At 50.9% G+C, this 20,535-nt stretch overlaps 6 protein-coding genes across 6 annotated transcripts; 4 read left to right on the forward strand and 2 right to left on the reverse strand.

Moving 5' to 3' along the window:
- Positions 1-1,272: 1,272 nt before the first annotated feature.
- N7533_001727 (NmrA/HSCARG family protein) lies at positions 1,273-2,395 on the reverse strand (the record flags this gene model as incomplete). Its single annotated transcript, XM_057098377.1, has 3 exons — positions 1,273-1,356; positions 1,428-1,769; positions 1,820-2,395. 3 exons carry the CDS (start codon positions 2,393-2,395, stop codon positions 1,273-1,275), a joined length of 1,002 nt encoding a protein of 333 aa, XP_056963513.1.
- A 3,707-nt stretch (positions 2,396-6,102) lies between these two features.
- Positions 6,103-8,110, forward strand: osm1 (putative fumarate reductase Osm1; the record flags this gene model as incomplete). The annotated part of the gene is made up of 3 exons (XM_057098378.1): positions 6,103-6,139; positions 6,190-7,935; positions 8,013-8,110. The coding sequence occupies 3 exons, from the start codon at positions 6,103-6,105 to the stop codon at positions 8,108-8,110; spliced, it is 1,881 nt and encodes a 626-aa protein (XP_056963514.1).
- Positions 8,111-8,845: 735 nt separating this feature from the next.
- On the reverse strand, positions 8,846-10,237 carry N7533_001729 (uncharacterized protein; the record flags this gene model as incomplete). Its single annotated transcript, XM_057098379.1, has 1 exon — positions 8,846-10,237. One exon carries the CDS (start codon positions 10,235-10,237, stop codon positions 8,846-8,848), a length of 1,392 nt encoding a protein of 463 aa, XP_056963515.1.
- A 1,309-nt stretch (positions 10,238-11,546) lies between these two features.
- N7533_001730 (protein phosphatase 2A regulatory subunit CDC55) lies at positions 11,547-13,424 on the forward strand (the record flags this gene model as incomplete). The annotated part of the gene is made up of 5 exons (XM_057098380.1): positions 11,547-11,590; positions 11,744-11,954; positions 12,052-12,694; positions 12,781-13,343; positions 13,401-13,424. 5 exons carry the CDS (start codon positions 11,547-11,549, stop codon positions 13,422-13,424), a joined length of 1,485 nt encoding a protein of 494 aa, XP_056963516.1.
- A 1,146-nt stretch (positions 13,425-14,570) lies between these two features.
- Positions 14,571-16,326, forward strand: N7533_001731 (uncharacterized protein; the record flags this gene model as incomplete). Its single annotated transcript, XM_057098381.1, has 4 exons — positions 14,571-14,674; positions 14,745-14,809; positions 14,881-15,742; positions 15,807-16,326. 4 exons carry the CDS (start codon positions 14,571-14,573, stop codon positions 16,324-16,326), a joined length of 1,551 nt encoding a protein of 516 aa, XP_056963517.1.
- Positions 16,326-20,115, forward strand: N7533_001732 (uncharacterized protein; the record flags this gene model as incomplete). Its single annotated transcript, XM_057098382.1, is given in 4 exon segments — positions 16,326-16,481; positions 16,538-19,120; positions 19,191-19,574; positions 19,591-20,115. The coding sequence occupies 4 exon segments, from the start codon at positions 16,326-16,328 to the stop codon at positions 20,113-20,115; spliced, it is 3,648 nt and encodes a 1,215-aa protein (XP_056963518.1).
- Positions 20,116-20,535: the final 420 nt, after the last annotated feature.

Here is a 20,535-nt window from a genome sequence, read left to right on the forward strand (position 1 = left end):
AAGTATATGAGATGCCTTTTGCAACCTTAATCACATGATACGCAATCCTATTTTGGCTAGCCAAAACACTTGTAACAATGTTCCAATCTCGGAAGATATAATACCAAATGCGTATAAAACAGGAGTGGGTTATATGTTCGTGTTCAATTACAGATCTAAAAATAGCCCCTCAAAAATAGTTCCCTCAACACAGTCCCCTCAAAAAATAATTATCGAAGAGTTAGTTCCCTCTCCTTCCCCTTGAGTTCCCTCCCCTCTGCTCTTAGTTAAACAAGTTAGTCATAGGCGGACGGGCTGGTCTCCACTAGGCGTGACACCAATTTAGGTATCCAAATTCTATCGGGGCCAACGTTATTAAATACTACAAACCTATACACAAGATAGTGTTGTCTTGTCTCGTATTTTCAAAGGTTCTACCGATACATTAGCATTTGAATTTTTTTTTTAAACAGCTCCTCCAGCACTGTGGTAGGTGGCCAGAGCCTAAATCAGTACTTGTGATGGATAATATATCATTCCATCGTTTGGACCGAATGAAGCAAATATGTTCTGATATAGGTGTTAAATTAATATATTTACCTCCCTGTACTCTGATTTTAACCCTATCAAGGAATTCTTTGCTGAACTCAAGGCGTATGTTAAGAAATATTGGTCAGCATATAAAGAGAATCTCGATCGGGAATTTTAAGTTTTCTTTAGGTGATACCTCTAGGATGTTGGTACGAAGAAGGAAAGCGCTGAAGGCCATTTCCGGCATGCGGGTATAATCGTAGAAAAGTATGAGTGATCACCTTGAATAGAACGTACGCAACAAGCAGCGATTGTCGGGCCCCGTATGCAACAATTTAATGAACCCCATTGTGCCGATCTCTTATTTTGAAGACTCTTGAATCAGTAATCCTTCGTCTTAGGGGGAAAGCCCTTGTCTCTGATCTCGTCCTGAATTTTGAGTATGCAGTGATATTAGAAATCAATTTACCTCAGTTCCAAGGTTCTCTCTCATACTAAAGCACTATTTTATATTGGGCTAAGCTTCCGCCTAATATGAATCTACCTATATACTATGGTATCCTTATATTGTACAAGAACTAGTGTAAAATAGCTTATATATTTAGAATATAATTATTTACCAGCCCTGGAGTGTTGGAAAAGATACGCTCCGATCGACCGATATATATGAATATATCTATATGATCACACCCTAAAATGAGGTCGTTCATCTGAGGGTGAAACTATGTGGGGAGTCGTCCTTGTGTAGGGGTTCCTGGAAATCTAGTTTTCTTTTGTGAAGACCATGGACCAATCCTGCTTTTTGAAGTAATTTACCACACTGTCCAACTTCGGGGAAGAGTCCAACTAGGTGATTGTATCAGCAATGTGAAAAAAAGAACAAAAGAAAAAAAAACAAACACCGCCGGCGAACTCACGTCTTTAGGGTGGATGATTGTGGGGTCATCTCGGCCCTCGTATCCAAACTCGTTGCAATAAGCCCAATTGTCGTCCAATTCAAGACGGAGTTCATTTGGGAGGGGGATGTTCGATTGCCCTTTTTCCAACTGGATGCTTTCTGCTTCTGCCCCGGTAGCTTGAGCAAATGCCTTCGAAATTTCGCGTAAGGAAGCCCACTCCCGATAACCGATGATATTCTTCCCAGCGCTCTCTTGCACGAGTGCCTTTACAATTGGTCCAGTATCTTCTTCCGCGGTGATGAAAGGCAGTTTAACGTCTGGATCCAGATTGCTAATGAATTGGGCAATACCATGCGCTGTCTAGAAAGATTCAGAGATGATCCGTCTGGTCAGGGACGAAAAGAACATACCATCGCGGGCTGGAAGATCGGATTTGTGACAAAATTGCTCAAGAAAAACCCGGCCTGGAAGATACTTGTCTTCTTCCACAGCTCAGGGTAGGTTTCTCTTCCGTACGCCTCTGCCTTGGCTTTCGAGTCGAAATGGTAGACGTGCGTGTACCTCCCCTGGGACCACTTAGTCGCGTTGGAAAGAGATGACAACACGAAGCGCTCCAGCGTAGGAATCCTCGCGGAAACATCGATGACGGCTTTCAGTTGCTCGGTCTCATGATTGGCGGCCCAGACATTGAGCGGTTGACCTTTCGCCTTGGCTTCGTTGGCAGGATCACCAAATAGACCCCAGAAGTCACTGACAGCGAAAATAGCATTCGCGTTCTCAAAGGCCGACAAGAGGGTGGATGGCAAATCCAAGTCTGCTTGGACCACCTCCGCGCCGCGGGCAGCTAAGGCATGGGCTTTTTTGCTGGCAGGGTTCCTGGTCACTGCACGGACACGCCATTGCGGTTCCTGGAGGAAGACCTCGGCGACTGAACCACCTTGATTACCCGTAGCCCCGAGAATAACAATAAGTTTCTTGGTTGCCATGATTAAAAGCCAACAAGCATATGTTTTGATCTTGGTTTTCTGGATGGTAGACTCAGCTTGATGTCATGGAAATAGCCAGTGCGGTCTGCTAGTCAATTTATAGTTGGCATTTCTGCCGAAAGGAGAAACATCCTAGAAATGCCGCAGGACAGTAACCTTGGAAGGCCCTCTAGGCCACGGCGACTTTTCTGATTGAGTTTACTTTGGGTTACATGATCGGCCCGGGTATGGTTTGAAGGCGAATTTGCATATCTTTTGTGCAGCATTACCACCCTACTGGTTATAGCCCCGACGTCAAAAGATATCCTAAGTCATCCAGAACTTCTTCGCGCCTCTGTTTGCTGAGAAACGAATGATTAATGCTGCTCAATGCTAATTAATGGAAATAATCCAATTAATGATTACTGATACTAAAACAACATATGCATACAAATTCCCCACCCATGGTAACCACTTGATTCCCGAATGCAAAATGAGTCTCCGCTTTTTGTTTCTTAACTAGTACCATCGATTTGCGTTCTCCACTTCACAGGCTTCGGACCACAGTAAATGTGTTATCCCGGGAGTAAGGCTTCGCATTCATGAAACTCTTGGCAAGTTTGCATCGCTGCAGATGATTTTGATTTTTAATCAGCCCAAGAGCCTCCATTGGATAGAACCAAAGCATTTCTAAACTCTCCGCGGTGACATAGCTGACCAGAAGTAGGTGTTGGGTTATATGAAGTCAAGGATTAACGCTTGTGGGGGCTGGTTTTCGCAAAAGAAAGTTTCTCTCATTCTTTTTACCATATATAAAAAATAAACAGCACTCAATCTATTGCAGCCGGTGCACAATGGCTTTTCCCAACCATCTCTTCACTCGTTCAACATGGCGCTTCATCGGCCTTGGCCTTACCACGACTGTCTTCTCTCTCGGAGCCTTAGCCCTTCTATCTCCGTCCGTTGCTGCAGGTTCCCTCGGGGTCACACCTACCACGCCAGAAGGCCGTGACATAACTGAGAAAGCAATGATATTTCTTGGAATACGTGACATGGCCGTGGCAGGCGCGCTATTCTGGTTTTATAGTGGAGGAAAGGAGAAGGAGATGGGTGTTATATTGGCGGCGTGGACTGCTGTATGTGTGATGGATACATGGGTTACGACCCAGGGCCCAAGGGGATGGGATAAAGGAGTTTGGGGACTTTGTGGTGGGGCAGCGGTGGTAGCGCTCGGGGGGCTGGGCCTGTTACAATTTTAAGGCCCAGTGAATATTGTGCCGGGCCTTGCTCTTGCTCTTGCGTTCCAGAGTTCTTAGAGCATGCAGCAGAGGAAGAAATCCAAGAATGGACTTTGAATGGGGCAAAGCTGTTTAGGTGATTTCTGGATGTGAAGGAGAACATCTGAGCCAACTAGACGGCAAGGAAGATGTTATAGGAGCACTCGGGAGGTAGAATGACACCTTGCATGGAGGAGAACTTATATCCTCAACGAATACGACTACCTGCAATACAAAATTAACGCAAAAATGATTCTAAACAGTAGAGTCATCGATGGCCAACAAGGCTGTTTCCTCAATATAAGCTAGTTTATTTAAGGTACAGGCCTCTCAACTTATAATTTTTCTTATTATTCATATCCTTAATATTCACCTTCAATACTCCGTCCTAGTAATTACTAGGGACTATGATCAAGTCATTCTTATTACTTTACCTAGTATTTTATAGTTAAGTACAAGTTTCTAGGTAATTATGTAGTCAATATAATAGGGAGGATACTTATTATATCTATTTATTACCTTTCTCCTACTTAGTAAAGGGAAGAAATTTTAGCTAACTTAACTTCGGTTAATCATTAGTAAAATCCTAGGCAGGACTAGGAGAGGACAGAAGGGAGGATATCTGACCAAAGTAACCAGGAGTAGGAGCATATAGCGAGTCTTTGTCCTATGGATTATCTCTGAGGCTAATAGGCATCACTACCGGAATGACTGTTGGTTATCGTGTACGTTGTATCAGGATGAGGGGTCGTCTAAAGCAGAGCCAGAAGTGGTTAGCCACAGTCCATTATCTCCAATAAGATATAAAGCTGGAATAGCAGTAGAGATTATTCCAGAAATCTTACAGGCGAGCCTTGGCTATCAAAGCTAAAGTTAACAACACCAGGCTCTCTGCTGTGCAACGATGGCAAGAAGCGAAGAGGAGTTGAGGACAGCTTACAGGACCAAAGTTTGCTCTACTTGCATCAAGGATTCTAGTCTGCCCCCTTGGTTCTAGACTCGTGTACCTTTCAAAGAGGTATCAGTGGAAATCTCGGTACTGTTACAATGTAATTTCGGAATGGTTTATTTACGCAGTAATATTATTCAGCCTTGCTGATCATGTGATCATTATTAGAAAAAGCATCACATATACCTCTGCCATGGAAGGCAATAGCGGTCGCCACTGTAAGGCATCGGGTAGTATCGAAAAGCAAAGCAGAGTGTACTCTAGGGTACTATGTACTCTGTAATTCACCTCCACTATACCGATTCCGAAATGTATGCCACTTATCGGCAATATAACGTACTCCATCCTCTGCTCCGTCTCGGTGACATCTTCTGCGTCCGCGTCGGCTCTCGGGCGAGATGAAATCCTTCGGAATACATTACCCCGAGATTTCACCACGCGGTCTGACCGCAACAATTGAGACCGAGATGCAGCTCTCCAGGTCATTGAAACTGGGGCGGGATGGGCCTTTTAGTATTTTTTTCTCGCCAGGAGGCCCGGTTCGTCGGGGAATGATGGGACGAGAGGGTGAATTCCGTCGGCAATTGACTTGTCCCGAATGGGCTGGGTAGTGGATGACATCATCACACGACCCCGGATTATCTCAGCAACTTCCACCAATCAGAAAACAGCCAAAGTTCAGCGGTCGCAATGTGGAGAGGATATCATCATCGAATATAAATTGTATTATATTATCGATACCAGAGTATATAAGATAGTATATAGTATATGGTATAGATGATATCCTTCAGTACACTCTATAGTATAGTCCACACCATGCAGTATACTGGGAGTATACTCCAGTATACTCCGTACTCCCACAGTATACAATGCATTGCATGCAGCTCGGCCTCTCACGTACTTCCGAGGTTCACGGAATCCACCCCGACCGAGTTACCGGTTGCCTCTGTTCAGAAGATGCTGATTCCGAAATGCTTGAAACTCGGATTCTCTGGGGAGAGTATTATCCACTGTGTCTCTTCTATCCACTCTGCCTAGTCTATCCAGTCTATCCTATGGCCATTCTACTGTCTATCCTATACCTATACATAGTATCCCTCTGCTTATGCCTCCCTCTCTCATGAGCATGTGAATGTCTCATACTAGTCCAGCATGCAACATCTGATCCAGTAGTAGCCCTAGCTACCCCCTAAACTTTCCATGTGATTGTATCTTCCCCAGAAATGGATCCCCTTTCAAGCACAAACCAGCAGTCTTGCATTCCTCATTACTCACACTCCCCGGAAATATCCACTTGATCTGATCCACTTTCCACTTTCCTTTCCCACCCTGGGCCCATCCCATCATTCCCCCCCCACGTTTGTACCTCGGCCGATAGCTCCTCTCGTCGGCTTCTGAGTTGACTTTCTTCCCTTCCTTTAAGAGCCTTTCCCTGCTCCTCTTTTCTCTCCCCTTCTCCCCTCCTCCATCTTTCCATTTATTCCCCCTTCACTTAACACACTATGGCAGCACCCCAAGTCATTGTGGTCGGTGGTGGTCGTACGTTTCCTTCCCGCTTCCTCCCTTTCATCCTCTCTAACACTTCCTAGTATCCGGCCTCAGTGCCGCCCACACCGTCTACCTGAACGGTGGCAACGTCCTCGTCCTCGACAAACAGGCCTTCTTCGGTGGTAACTCCACCAAGGCCACCTCCGGTATCAACGGTGCCCTCACTCGCACCCAGACCGACCTCGGCATTGCCGACAGCGTCAAGCAATTCTACGAGGACACCCTCAAGTCCGCCCGTGATAAGGCCCGCCCCGACCTCATCAAGGTTCTGACCTACAAGTCCGCCTCCGCCGTCGAGTGGCTGCAGGATGTCTTCAACCTCGATCTCACCCTCGTCTCCCGACTGGGCGGTCACACCCACCCCCGCACTCACCGTGGTCACGATGCCAAATTCCCCGGTATGGCCATCACCTACGCGCTGATGCAGCGCCTCGAGGAGCTCGCCGACTCTGAGCCCGGCCGTGTCCAAATCGTCAAGAAGGCCAACGTCACCAGCGTCAACAAGTCCGGCAACCACGTCACCGGCGTCACCTACACCGTCAACGGCGAGACCAAGGTCGCAGAGGGTGTCGTCGTCCTCGCCACTGGCGGTTACGCCGCCGATTTCAGCGAAACATCCCTGCTGAAGAAGCACCGTCCCGACACCTTCGGTCTCTCCTCCACCAACGGCACCCACGCCACCGGTGACGGCCAGAAGATGCTGATGGAGATCGGCGCCAACGGCATCGACATGGACAAGGTCCAGGTCCACCCAACCGGCCTCGTCGACCCCAAGGACCCCGGCGCCAAGTTCAAGTTCCTGGCCGCCGAGGCCCTCCGCGGCGAAGGCGGCCTCCTGCTGAACAAGGACGGCGAGCGTTTCTCCGACGAACTGGGTCACCGCGACTACGTCTCGAACCAGATGTGGATCGAGAAGGAGAAGGGCAAGTGGCCCATCCGCCTCGTGCTGAACAGCAAGGCATCCAACGTGCTGGACTTCCACACCCGCCACTATTCCGGCCGCGGCCTGATGCGCAAGCTCACAGGCAAGCAGCTCGTCGAGGAGATCGGCTGCGGCGAAGCCGCCCTCAAGAAGACCTTCGACGAGTACAACCTCATCGCCGACGGCAAGAAGAAGGATCCCTGGAACAAGAAGTTCTTCCACAACATGCCCTTCAAGCTGGACGACGAGTTCCACGTTGCGACCATGGAGCCCGTGCTGCACTTTACCATGGGCGGCATCGAGATCAACGAGCACGCCGAGGTCCTGAACTCCGAGCAACAGCCCTTCACCGGCCTATACGCCTGCGGTGAATTGGCCGGCGGTGTCCACGGTGCTAACCGTCTCGGTGGCTCTTCGCTGCTGGGTTGTGTTGTCTACGGCCGTGTTGCCGGTGACTCTGCTTCGCAGCACCTCTTCCAGAAGGTCATTAATTCCGGCTCCTCCGGTGCCCAGCAGCGTCTTGGCCAGATCTCCCTGCACATCGACCCCAATACCCCGGGCAAGATCTCTGTTGAGTGGGCTGGTGCCGCTCCCGGTGGTAGCTTGCCTACTGTGGCTGCTGCCCCTGCTGCTGCTGCCGCTGCCGCCCCCGCCGCTGCCCCCGCCGAGCAGGCTAAGCCTGACCCGGCTAACTTCCAGATCCCCGAGAAGGAGTATACCATGGAGGAAGTTGCCAAGCACAACAAGAAGGACGACCTGTGGATTGCCGTCAAGGGCATCGTTCTCGACGTGACCAACTGGTTGGACGAGCACCCTGGCGGTGCGAACGCTCTGTTCAACTTCATGGGCCGCGATGCTACCGAGGGTGAGTAACCTGTCCCTACCCTAATAATAATAACAATAACAATCCAAACCGAAGAATGCTAGCTAACTTTTTCGCAGAATTCGCCATGCTTCACGATGACGAGGTCATCCCCAAGTACGCTGCCCAGACCGTCATCGGCCGCATCAAGGGTCAAACTCCCAGCCTGGAGCTGTAGGAGTTTCTTCTTGTTCTTCCTAATATGCCCGCTTGACAAAACCTGATATTTTACTCTCATACCCCGTTCTTCTCTGCGTTCGGCCACCTGATGTTCTTACGATATATGATGGCGTGGCTTTGGCTGACTGTGACCATTTGTGATTGGCATTTAAGTTTAAATTGGCCTTGCATTGGTTTGGCCGGTCTGGTCTAGTCTGGCGACGTTGATCGAGGGTGCTCTCTTCGTGTAACATATTTTAAATGCATTATCTAGAGATGTTTTGCCTCGAATTTTTCTTCTGGTTTTCTTCGTTCTCGTTTTTACTTAAGGTATGCTTGGTAGCACCTAGTAACTAAGTAGTACTTGGTTCTTTAAGTTAGCATAGGCCAAGCTCAGCGATAAGGTCATATCAAGGAACTTGAAGTTGACTAGTTCCGACTTGTTACGGAATAATGGCATACTACGTAGTAGTTCTAGTTACCTCGGCTACCTTAGCCCGACACAGCCATCAACCCTTGCCAATTCCCTACGCGAGTAGGGGTATAGTTAGTTAGTACCACCTACTTTTACCTACCCAGGTAGATACTTCGAGTACCTACAGTAGGTACTAGTTAGTGGGTACCTTGTCAATAAATCTCAACCTAGAATGTTTCTCAAAACCTTGAACTCATAGACACAAGGTCCGAGCAGATAATTCATACATATATCTCTTTACCATTCACAATTCAATTCATTCAGCCCTCACCAGCCCTCTCACCCACCCATATGTTTCAAAATCATCTTCAACCTCCTGACAGCCGGTCCATCCCCATCCCCATGACCCACCCCTTCACCACCACCACCCTTCGCCTCCTCAATCTCCTCCCTCGCCGCCTCAAGCGCAGGCCTCAAATACCCCCAAACCTCATCATGATACCTCTCCTGCACACCAACCCACTCCCCAGACCCCGGCAACTCAGCCAAAACGCTGTCCCTCAGCGAAACACCACTCCCATCATGCTCGTTCAGAAAAGCGTCGATATCAGGGACAAGGCTGACAGAGGACAGCCCCACGGATCCTTGCGGGAGTGCTCTCCCCGAACCCGAGCCAGATCTAGATACACCAAACTCCCGACGGAAAGACTCGAGCATTTCCACCTCCTCGTTTGACAGAGGAGCCAACTCTGTATCTAGCTCGAGATCGAGATGATAATTTTCCGCATCGTCGTTGGCTGCGTCGAAGGATGGATCTGCGAGGAGGGCTGTGACTGCGTCCCCGTCTGTTGAGACGGGCGTGTATGTGTCTGTGTATGTATTGTATGTTTTGTGCGGACTGGCGCGTTCCCAGGCTGTGGTGTATTCTAATTGAACAGGATCTTGGAGTCTGTGTTTTCCTTTCCAGGGGCCTGTGTGGGATTGGAGGTCGTCCAGTGAGGTTTGGCTTGCGTCTGCGTCTGCGCCTGCGCCTGTGCCTGCGTTGAGTGACTCATTGGGCTTGAGGGCGGTTGTTGGTCCTGTTTCTTCGTAGTATGCTCGGCCGTAGGTGCCAGTGTCTGTGTAGACGCGTTGGAATTCTTCTTCGGTTATGTTTGGGATTGAGAATGCGCCGCGGGGATTGGTGGTTGGGGTTGTGCGGAAGGTTGGTGCGGGTGTGGGTTGTTGTTGTGAGGAGGGGGCATTGTTTGTTTGGGGTGTGGTGTAGTTGGCTGAGGCTGAGGCTGATGTTGGTCCTGAGGAGGGACCTGGGGCTGCTTTGCCTTGGGTTGCTGTGTTGAGGGTTTGCGCGTAGTCGCTGGGTCCTGTTAGGGCGGATCGGGCGAGGGATGTGGCGGAGGATTGGATGCGGGTTGCGAGGGAGGGTTGAGAGGGAGGATTTGCATTTTTGTTGTTTGCGGCGCTGGTGCCGGCCCTTGTACTCTGGCGGGGGTTGGATTTGGGGTTGAGGATGAGGTTGAAGCGTTCAAGTTGGAGTCGGGGTGGTGGGCTGGCGGTGTACCCCGCATGTTCGGGTCGGTCATGGCGGTGAATTGGGGAGGATTCAAGTTCTTTGTTATAGACTTGGGGAATTGGTTGTTTAGGAGAGAAGGGTTTGGGTAAAGATACAGGGAAGGGATTGGAGTGGAAGGGCTGGAGGTGGATGGTTTGGACCGGACAAAGTAGGAACATGTGAAGATCGGATATAACTAGTTAGCCTGAGTATACTACTATCTATCCTTAGGCAATTACTAACTATACTATAGTACTCCAGTAGTATGATTAACTAATGCGGGGGATAGTAATTCAGATATCAATCTTAGATATAATTAGTACTAGATTAAAATAAAAGTGTGATGCATCCGAACTGTATACTAGTAGTGCTGCACATATCGGGTATTGCATCAATTGCCGCGGTTAATGGAGTGGATATACAAGTACAAGCACTGGCACTTTTCCACGTGGATCCTTGAACTTGAAGCTTTATGTTTACATATAGGTGCTAGTATAGTATATCACCAGTGGTAGGGCTCTATTCTTATATTCTCAATCTCTAGTAGGAGCAGTGGTACTAGTAGATAAGCACTTATATATTAGAAGGGCCCGGATGACGACAGAGGGAGTCTACCTACCTATTACTACAAGTAATATTATAACTAGGTAGGTAAAATGATATACCTATAAATGTTCATATTAGTAGTATAGTATCTACTAGTATAATATAGCTAAAAGTATATACTATTAGTAGTATACTAGGTAGGTATCTTCTCAACGTAAGTGTAGTATGCCCCACCTGATGTTGCACTGTGCAAATGGTTGATGTCAGGATGGCTGTAGTAGTAGAGTAGTGGGCAATGGACTCTAGTATTAGTTACTAGTAGTAGTGTTACTACTATTCTAGGGTAGCAGAGAAGTATCTGCAGTCTGCTATTCTATTAATCTGTACTCCTATTCTGTTATTCGGTACTGCTATACTGCTACTGCTACTGCTACTGCTATACCAGTACCACCTCCCTCCTCCGCCCACCGCTGCTCAAGCTCTGCTTTGGGCCCACTCAACATCCACGGCTCGTTTGCTTCCCCTCCTCTCTCCCCCTCCAACTACCTCCTCCTACAACCCCCACCACCACCCCCATCCATTTTGGTTTTCCTCTGGCCTCTTGTGAGACCTTCTCCCTCTCGGTTCTTCGTGGGTTCGCTTCCGCCCTCTCTCCCGCGATCCCGCCATCGAACCCCTCGCTCCGTCCTGTCCAACCCGATTGCTCGCCCCCTCCAGCTCGCCCTACACCCATTGGCCATCACTCGCCGACCGATCTAATTTTCCTCGTTGACCCTCCGTCCTGTTCATCGCTCTGCTTGTCGCTTTGCCCGCCTGCAATAGAGCTCGCCGTGCCGAAGAAAAATTATTACGGGCGCAGCGGCTTTTCTTTCTTCACCGTCTCCAACCTTGCATCGGTCTTCGCCCATCCGTCGCGATCCCGGGCGATCTTAGAACGAAAAGATGGTAGACAGAGATCCAGGCTCACCCACCTGGAAGTTCACACAGTGAGTCTTCAATCCAAAGGGGAAGACGCGGTGGGGTGGTGCGGATGCCGACTCGCTGGTTTTCTCAGTGCGCACTTTGATCGGTCGATCATGCCTCATGGAAGCGACGGAACGGCGGGATACCCTGGATTTTGGCTGACTCGCGGGATGCAGATGCTTCGGAGATAAAGGCGATGTAGAGGATATCACAGAAGGTATCATTCTCTTCCTTTTCCCGCCCTCGGAGAAAAAGAACTTTTGGACTGACTCTCTCTCTTCCCCGCCAGCTGATATCATCTCGACCGTCGAATTCGATCACACTGGAAATTACCTTGCTACGGGAGACAAGGGTGGACGTGTGGTTCTGTTCGAGCGAAACGAGACGGTAAGCCAGAAACCCACTCAGCCTAGACCGGAAAGAAAGGGAAAAACCGATGAAAAAGAACCATCACTGACATTGATTCTTTTCTCTTCCCGCTCAGAAAAAAACCTGCGAGTATAAATTCCACACCGAATTCCAATCCCACGAGCCCGAATTCGACTACCTCAAATCCTTAGAGATTGAAGAGAAGATCAACAAGATAAAATGGTGTCGGCGACAGAATGCATCACACTTTCTCCTCTCCACAAACGACAAGACCATTAAGCTGTGGAAGGTGTTTGACAAGTCTCTAAAGGTGGTTGCAGAGAACAACCTTTCCAATGAGATGACTCCGGCCCCCGCCATCGGCGGTCTCCCTCGTGCCCCCCGCGGAACTTTCAAGGACGCATCGGCTCTGAAGCTGCCCCGATTGACACACCATGATACCGTGGTCGCCGCCGTCCCACGGAGAACTTACGCGAATGCTCACGCGTACCATATAAATAGCATTTCCGTGAACAGTGATGGCGAAACCTTTATCAGCAGTGATGATCTGCGAGTGAACCTGTGGAACCTCAACATTCAGGACCAAAGCTTCAACATTGTGGATATCAAGCCTGCGAACATGGAGGAGCTGACTGAGGTGATCACTGCGGCTGAATTCCACCCCGTCAGCTGCAACCAGTTCATGTACGCTAGCTCCAAGGGTACCATCAAGCTTGCCGACATGCGCCAGCGAGCGCTCTGTGACGAACACGTGAAGCGTATGTACTACCAAGAAGCAAACATTCACTTACCCCCCAGTATGCCCAGGATGGAATCTAATCTTTCTTTCTTTTCTGCTATCTAGAGTTTGAACAAGAAGAGGATGCATCCTCTCGCTCTTTCTTTTCCGAGATCATCTCCTCCATCTCCGACGTTCGATTCTCACACGACGGCCGGTACATCGTGTCTAGGGACTATCTGACCGTGAAGATTTGGGACGTCAACATGGAGCGTCAGCCGGTGAAGACCATCCCCATCCACGAGCACCTGCGTCCCCGCCTGTGCGACACATACGAAAACGACAGCATCTTTGACAAGTTCGAGGTGGTCTTCTCGGGTGATGCTGAGAATGTCATGACCGGTAGCTATAACAACAACTTCATGATCTACCCGACAGAGGAGGAGAAGGAGACGGAGATTGTCCTACAGGCGGATAAGTCGGCGTTCAAGGCGAAGAAGGTTGGCGTACCGACCCCAATGAACAAGGGCAATGGAAAGAAGGCCGGCTCGAGGTCCGGTAGCCCCGCGGGTCCGGGCAGCCGAATGAAGAAGGAAACCGATGCCGACCAGATCGACTTCAACAAGAAGATCCTGCATATGAGCTGGCATCCCTTCGAGGATAGCATTGCGATTGCCGCTACGAACAACGTGAGTTCCCCCCTCTTGATCAGCTATTGACCTTGCTTATGCTAACCCTACGTCTAGCTATTCGTCTTCTCTGCTCTGTGAGGTCATACACATCATGGATAGGCGCGCATCTTGGGAGGAATTCGGTGACTGGGTGGAGGACTGGCGATTGAGAGAACAAGGACGCACCCAAAACGAACGAAAAAAAAAGCAAAGAAGAAAAGAACACAAACGCAAATAATGCCATAGCAGCAAAGCCACAGGTTTCATAATTCAGGACTTGCTCTCACGTCTTGCACACCTGCCTTGCACCATTTCCTCCACCTGTCTCGAAGTGTCCCCTCGAACTATCCCCTCCGCCATCCACCCTCCACCCCTTCCCTTGTGCCTGCAGGCGTTGTACGGAGTGATTTCATGATAGAGAGAATGTTAAGCTCGGTTGGGGCGTATTATGATCGATCTTGTTGTGTTGGGCATATCCCATGGTAATGATTATAGGAGTATCCTTGTATGTAGCTACACTTAGTTGGGGCAAGCATGTCAAGTTCCTCAAAAACACTCCGCTCTTTACTTATCCTAAGTTAAATATCCATTTCCCACCGCTTTTGTAGCTCTCAGGTGTCTCAGTTTTCCAATTTCCCCTAATTCGTACACACAATCAGCCCTCTCCAGATTTTCCGGTTGATCCACGGGATTTTCTGCCCGACTTTGCGGGCGATGACGAAGGCGGAAGGAATGTTTGCTTTTTCTCGTACGGAAGTGTGACTATACACTGCACCTTGTTGGCTCTGACCGCCCAGACTAACCGCTGCAACGCCGCTGTATAACTGTATGAAATCGTTCTGCCAGACCGGACTAAAGAGAATCCGGAGCATCCCCCATTGGGACTAGCCGCAGTCGGTCAGGAAAGCCTCCACTGGAGAAGCCCGCGATCGGTCGCGCGCACTCCTCGTCTGCTATCGCTGGCTCTGCTCTCGGAGTATACTTACTGTTTGTTTTATTTGACAAGTTCTGCCTGGTCATGCTGTGACTAGGCGCTTCTCGAGCGTCACCACTCATCCCACTACGAGCCTTTGCGAAACGCCAACTGCGAAAAGCTGCTGGAGCTCACCCTCGTCCACTCCATTCGACCACCCACACATCTTCTCTCCCCCTCCCCTCTCCCCCTCTCTTCAACTCATTCTCTCCCAATACCCCGTTGCTCGACTCCTCTTCTTTCATAGCCGTGATCCGGCTCATGCCCAGATCATGAATTCTGGGAATGATAACTGGCACTCCCCCGCTGGTGGGCCTCCGTCGCACCCTGGCATGGACCAGATGAACCAACAACCTCGGCCCTTGGGGTCTTTCAGGTATGAACCACAGGACTGCTCTCGATTGGCAATCCACGGTGGCTAACCTTGTATCTTGCTGCTCTTCTAGTCAAAATCCGTCTCAACAGGGTCCCGCGTCGCAGCCCTCTGGCCCTGTCCTTCCTCCTCCGTCCGGTTAGCATTTCTCCCACACCTTTCTCTTCTACAACCCGCTCAATCGATCGCATACTCCTGATACGTACAAGAGGATGGACAACTAACTTGGCTATGCCGCTTCAAAGGTCCCTACCACCCCGCCGGTCAGTCAGGTGGCCACTCCCTCCCCGGACTGGCAGAACTGAGCCAAAGCCACGGGGCTCCTCCACACCAACAACCGGCCTACGGACAGCACCCTGCTGGACCTTCCCACAGCTCGGGTCATTCTCTTCCCGGAATTGGCCAGGCCATGTCGCACGCATCTCCCCAGCTGAACCGTGACCGTGAACGGGACTCAAGGGAACGCGAGATTCTGGAGCGCGAGCGCCAGCGGCAGGAAGAAATGGCACATCGAGAGCGCGACCAGCGCGAACGCGAACAGATGGAGCGCCAACAGATGGAACGCCAGCGCAGCGAACATCACCCTGTCCAGAGTCACACCGGCTCGATCCCCCTTCACCAGCCCGTGGCTTCGAAAGTCCCCAACTCCATCCACGGCCCGAATGGCCTCCTTTCGAATCTCGGTAGCAATCCGTCAAATGGACCTGGAGGGAGCGTACAGCCTTCCGGCGGCCCGGCCAGCCTCTTTGGCGGCCCGCAGATGCAGCAACATGGCGAAGGCACCCCTCGGTCGTACATGCAATATCCGGGTGGACCAGCCATGATGGGACACAATGGGCAGGCACAGCAGATCCCTGGAAGTGTAGCGGCTCTTGCCCAGGGCCAGCAGCCGATTCTCAATGCAAGTCATCCGATTGGACCCGCCGCATCTCTCGGAGAGCCGAGCGCTAACAGTGGGTTCGTGGTGCAGGATGCCCTTAGCTACTTGGATCAGGTGAAAGTGCGATTTTCCGACCAGCCCGATGTTTACAACCGCTTCCTGGACATAATGAAGGATTTCAAGAGTCAGGCGTAAGTTTTCGCTCTTTTTGCAGTATGGTTGATTGAACCTGACCTGACCTGACTTTGCAAACAGAATCGATACTCCCGGTGTAATTCAACGCGTCTCTACCCTCTTCAATGGCCACCCGGCTCTCATTCAGGGCTTCAACACCTTCCTCCCACCCGGCTACCGAATCGAGTGCGGAACTGAGGATAACCCAGATGCCATTCGAGTTACCACACCCTCTGGCACAAATACACTGAGTATGCCGCGTGCAGGACGTCCATTCGAGACTACGACAATAACCGAGTCCGGCCCCTCCAGTGGTGGCCCTGGACGCCCTGATTACTACGAGCAATCTCGTCCGGGATGGCAACAAGCTCAGCAACCACAGAGTCAACAAGGCCACCCAGGCTCATATTCTCCTGGCTCGCGTATGATGGGCCCAAGCCTATACCAGCAGGAGCAAGGACCTGGCCAAGACCCCCACTATGGCTATCAGACTCAAGAGCAACAGGGTGCCGCGGCACTGTCCCACCAGCAGGACCACCGTGGTGTTGCTCAGCTGCAAGGCGCTGCCTCTGCCGCTTCTGCCTGGGGAGACCCGGCATGATGCCCACATCTGGCGCTGGTCCCAATGCCAGTCTGACACAACCGATGAACAGCCTGGCTGGCGTTGGTGGCATGCTTCAGGGTGGCGTTGCGGATCTAAATAAGCGTGGACCCGTGGAGTTCAACCATGCCATCAGCTACGTGAACAAGATAAAGGTATGCCTTCTTTGTCCTGGGAGCAAACTAATGAACACAACTAAACATCAATCTAGAACCGTTTCTCCAGCGCGCCAGAGATCTACAAGCAGTTCCTTGAGATTCTGCAGACCTACCAACGGGAGTCCAAGCCCATCCAGGATGTGTACGCGCAGGTTACTCAACTGTTCAACACTGCTCCAGACCTCCTGGAAGACTTTAAACAGTTCCTTCCCGAGTCCGCTGCACATGCAAAGCAACAGGCGGCGGCACGTCTTGCCGAGGAGAACGCTCCTATCAGTAATTTGCGGGGTGATCCTATGGCCATGTCCCAGGCTGCGAACCGAGATGCAAAGAACTTGCCTCCCATGGGCCACTTCAAACCGCAGGATTCCGCCAAAGATAACAAGAAGCGCAGAGGAGGACCTGGCATGGGCGGTGGCTCTGTATCTGGTCCTGCTGGCGCAGAAGCTCGGATTCCAGAGTCTCAGATGCGTGGCCAACCTGCTCAGTTCGCCAATGGCAGCAAGAGGCCCAAGTTCCACCATGGCAAGTCATCTGGCGCGGATATCCCGAACGTTTCTCCTACCTTGATCCCCGCGCTCCCGGAGCCAGTTCCGCCTAGTTCGTTGGCTACTCCAAGTCAAGAGGAAATCGCTTTCTTCGACCGTGTCAAGAAGTTCATTGCGAACAAGCAGACTTTCAGTGACTTCCTGAAACTGTGCAATCTCTATACCAATGACCTCATCGACCGTTTTATTCTGGTAAAGCGGGCCGAAGGCTTCATTGGTTCCAATGCGGAGCTCATGAGCTGGTTCAAGCGTTTTATGAACGTTGAGGAGCCTGAAGACAAGACCATTGACCCCAAGCCTAAGACTGAAGCCGGTGTTGTCAACCTTGCCCACTGCCGATCTTTGGGACCCAGTTATCGTCTGCTACCCAAGCGCGAGAGACAAAAGGCCTGCAGCGGTCGCGACCAGCTATGCTTTGAAGTGTTGAACGACGACTGGGCTTCGCATCCTACCTGGGCATCCGAGGATTCTGGCTTCGTTGCTCACCGGAAGAACCAATATGAAGACGCTTTGCACCGTATCGAAGAGGACCGTCACGATTATGATCATCACATCGAAGCTTGCACGCGGACGATTCAGCTCATTGAGCCAATTTGCCAGCAATTTTTGCACATGTCCGATGCTGAACGTACCAACTTCAAGCTGCCACCTGGTCTTGGTGGACAAAGTGAGGCTATTTATCAGCGCGTGATTAAGAAGGTCTACGACCGCCAACGTGGCGAGAAGATTATCCGCGATATGTTCGAGCGTCCTTGCCAGGTTCTGCCGATTGTACTATTTCGCCTGAAGCAGAAGCTGGAAGAGTGGAAAGCCTGCCAACGCGAATGGGATAAGGTCTGGCGCGAGCAGATGCAGAGAGCGTACTGGCGTAGTTTGGATCACCAGGCGATTGCCACCCGACAGACAGACAAGAAGCTCTTCATTGCCAAGAACATCCAGCAGGACTTGCAAGGCAAATTTGAAGAAACGCAAAGTCGCGCAAAGAGTGGTCTTCCCACGAAGAAATTCCAGGCTGAGCTGAAATTCGAAGATATCGATGTTCTCCTCGATACCACCCACCTTCTTTGCATGTTCATTGACCGCAGCACTTCCGGCTTTGGCGCCGAGCCGTCGAGGTTGATTAACTTTGTCAAGGACTTCGTTCCTATCTTCTTTGGCCTTGATCGCGAGACTTTCCACGACTACATGGATGAGCTTTCCATCGCTGCTACGCCTGTCGAGGAGCTGGAGGAGAACTTCGGCGCAGATGATACCTCCAACGCCAGTCGCAGGGTTGTCAACACGCAGAAGCTGGATCTCCTGCGTGAGGCTCTCAAGCAAAAGGGCGAGAAGGGCGGCAACCAAAACAAGGAGGATGGAGCTGCCGCTTCAGCTCCAGCAACAGTGCCGGCGTCAGTACCACCACCTACGCAGCTTGCCACCCCTGATGTCCGCGCCGCATCCGCGCCCGCATCCGAACCCGAGGAGGCATTCGACGTGGCAGAACTGAAATGGATGGAGCACCCGGGCCAGGGTAACTTCAACCTGGAGCGCGAGTACACTCTGAACGAGAAGTACAAGAAGACCGTGCACCACATGTACTGCAACCTCAACATCCTCTGCTTCCTGCGTACATTCGAGATTCTTTACTCGCGCCTGCAGCGAATCAAAGAACAAGAAGGCGAAGCCCGCGAACAAGTCCGCCGCGGCCTCCTGCCCAAACCAGCCAATGATCTCTGCCTGATCGATCGATTCCCGGGAGATTTCTTCTACGATGTCGAGCCGAAGGCCAACCTCTACAAGCAGATTGTCCGCATGTGCGAGGAGGTTATTCGCGGGGATATCGACCAGGTTCACCTGGAAGAGACCCTGCGCCGCTTCTACATGCAGAGTGGGTTCTTGATGTACAACCTGGAACGTATCTTCTCGTCGATCACCAAGTTCGTGGCGTCGATCTTCACGGGCGATTCGCGGGACCGCAGTTCCGATATTGCGAACTTGTTCTTCAAGGAGCGCGAGAAGAACGAGACCACCCATCACCAGGAGATCCAGTATCGCAAGCAAGTCGAGCGATTAATCAAGGAGGGCGATATCTACCGCGTGACCTTTGTAAGTCTGCCTCCAACCCCTTCTCCAAATGGCCGACGAAAACAATTATCTAACATCCAACCCCCCACAGTTCCCCTCCGACCGCCACCTCACAATCCAAGTAATGACAACGGAAGAATCCACCCTCAACCGCGAAGACCTCAGCCCCGAAGCCCGCTGGTCCTACTACGTCACAGCCTACTCAATGCGTGACCCAACCGAGGGAATCAAATTCTCCGAAATGCGCATCCCCTTCCTAAAACGCAACCTACCCGGCAAACTCGACGAAGACGAAGAATACGACCGCTTCTACCGCCGTCTCCAGCACTACGACGGCCTCGTCATCCGCATCTGCGCCAACAATTACACCATCCTCTACCAACCCCCGACACACGACTGGTTCTGGCGCTCGAATGCGCCGGTCCCGGACAGGGAGACGCTTGCGCTCGCGGACGCGGACGCCGCAAAGGCACAGGTTAAGGCCAAGAGAGGAGGATATGGTCAAGGATGCTGCCGCGCTCAAGGAGAAGAGACATGATCGCTTTGTGGAGAAATTCGTCAATAATCCTAATTGGGCCAAGGGCTTGAGTAAGGATAAGGTTGATGAGTCGAATTTGCGGTTCCGCGATTGGTTGAATGGGTGTCTTGTTAAGGCTGGGAGTGTGAGTCCTGCGCCTGCGGCGACGGCAACGGCGACGGCGACTGCCACCGCGAACGAGAATAAGGATGCGGAGACTGCGCCTGGTGCTGATGCTGAAGCTAATGCTGATGTTTCCGCCGACGCCACGATGGAAGATGATGCCGGTCCCGAGACTGCGTCTATCCCTGTTCCCGAGAAGAAGGACGAAGGTGAAGGCCAAGGCGAAGGCAAAACAGACGAGAAGGTCGAGGAACCAAAGGCCGAACCGACAGATACCGAGATGGCGGACGCCGAACCAGCCGCCGATGCTGATGCCGACGCTGACGCTGCGACCAGCGCCCCCGCTGAGACCGCAGAGCCCTCGACTGAGTCTTGATTTTGATTCTGATGAGCCTGGCCGAGAGTGTAAGCTTGATGGAAGCGATGCGATGTATTTCGAAATGTATGTGGATTGATTGATTGCTTGATTGAATTGGGCTGGGCTGGGCTGGGCTGGGTCGGATTGGGACGGAAAGTTGTTTTGCATGTATTTTTTTTTTCTTCTTCTTTTCTTCTCTTTTTCTTCTCTCTTCAAGGGTTTTAAGCCTTTTTTTTTGTTTGTCTTTTTTTCATTTGCGGTGGGCGTGGCGTCTTACATTATCTTATACCTGAAATATGGTTTTTATTAAACATCAATATTCACATGAGGACATTGCGCGATGAGTTATTGGTTCAAGGTCGAGGTTCTTTCTTTTCTTACTAGGTCCTTTTAGTTTTCTTGGGATTTGGGTTGGATGTTTTGGATAGTGTGTTGGCT

Source organism: Penicillium manginii (genome assembly GCF_028828005.1).
Source record: "Penicillium manginii strain IBT 31320 chromosome Unknown utg000002l:1.0-5564898.0:1.0-5567710.0, whole genome shotgun sequence".
Taxonomy (NCBI): Eukaryota; Fungi; Ascomycota; class Eurotiomycetes; order Eurotiales; family Aspergillaceae; genus Penicillium; species Penicillium manginii.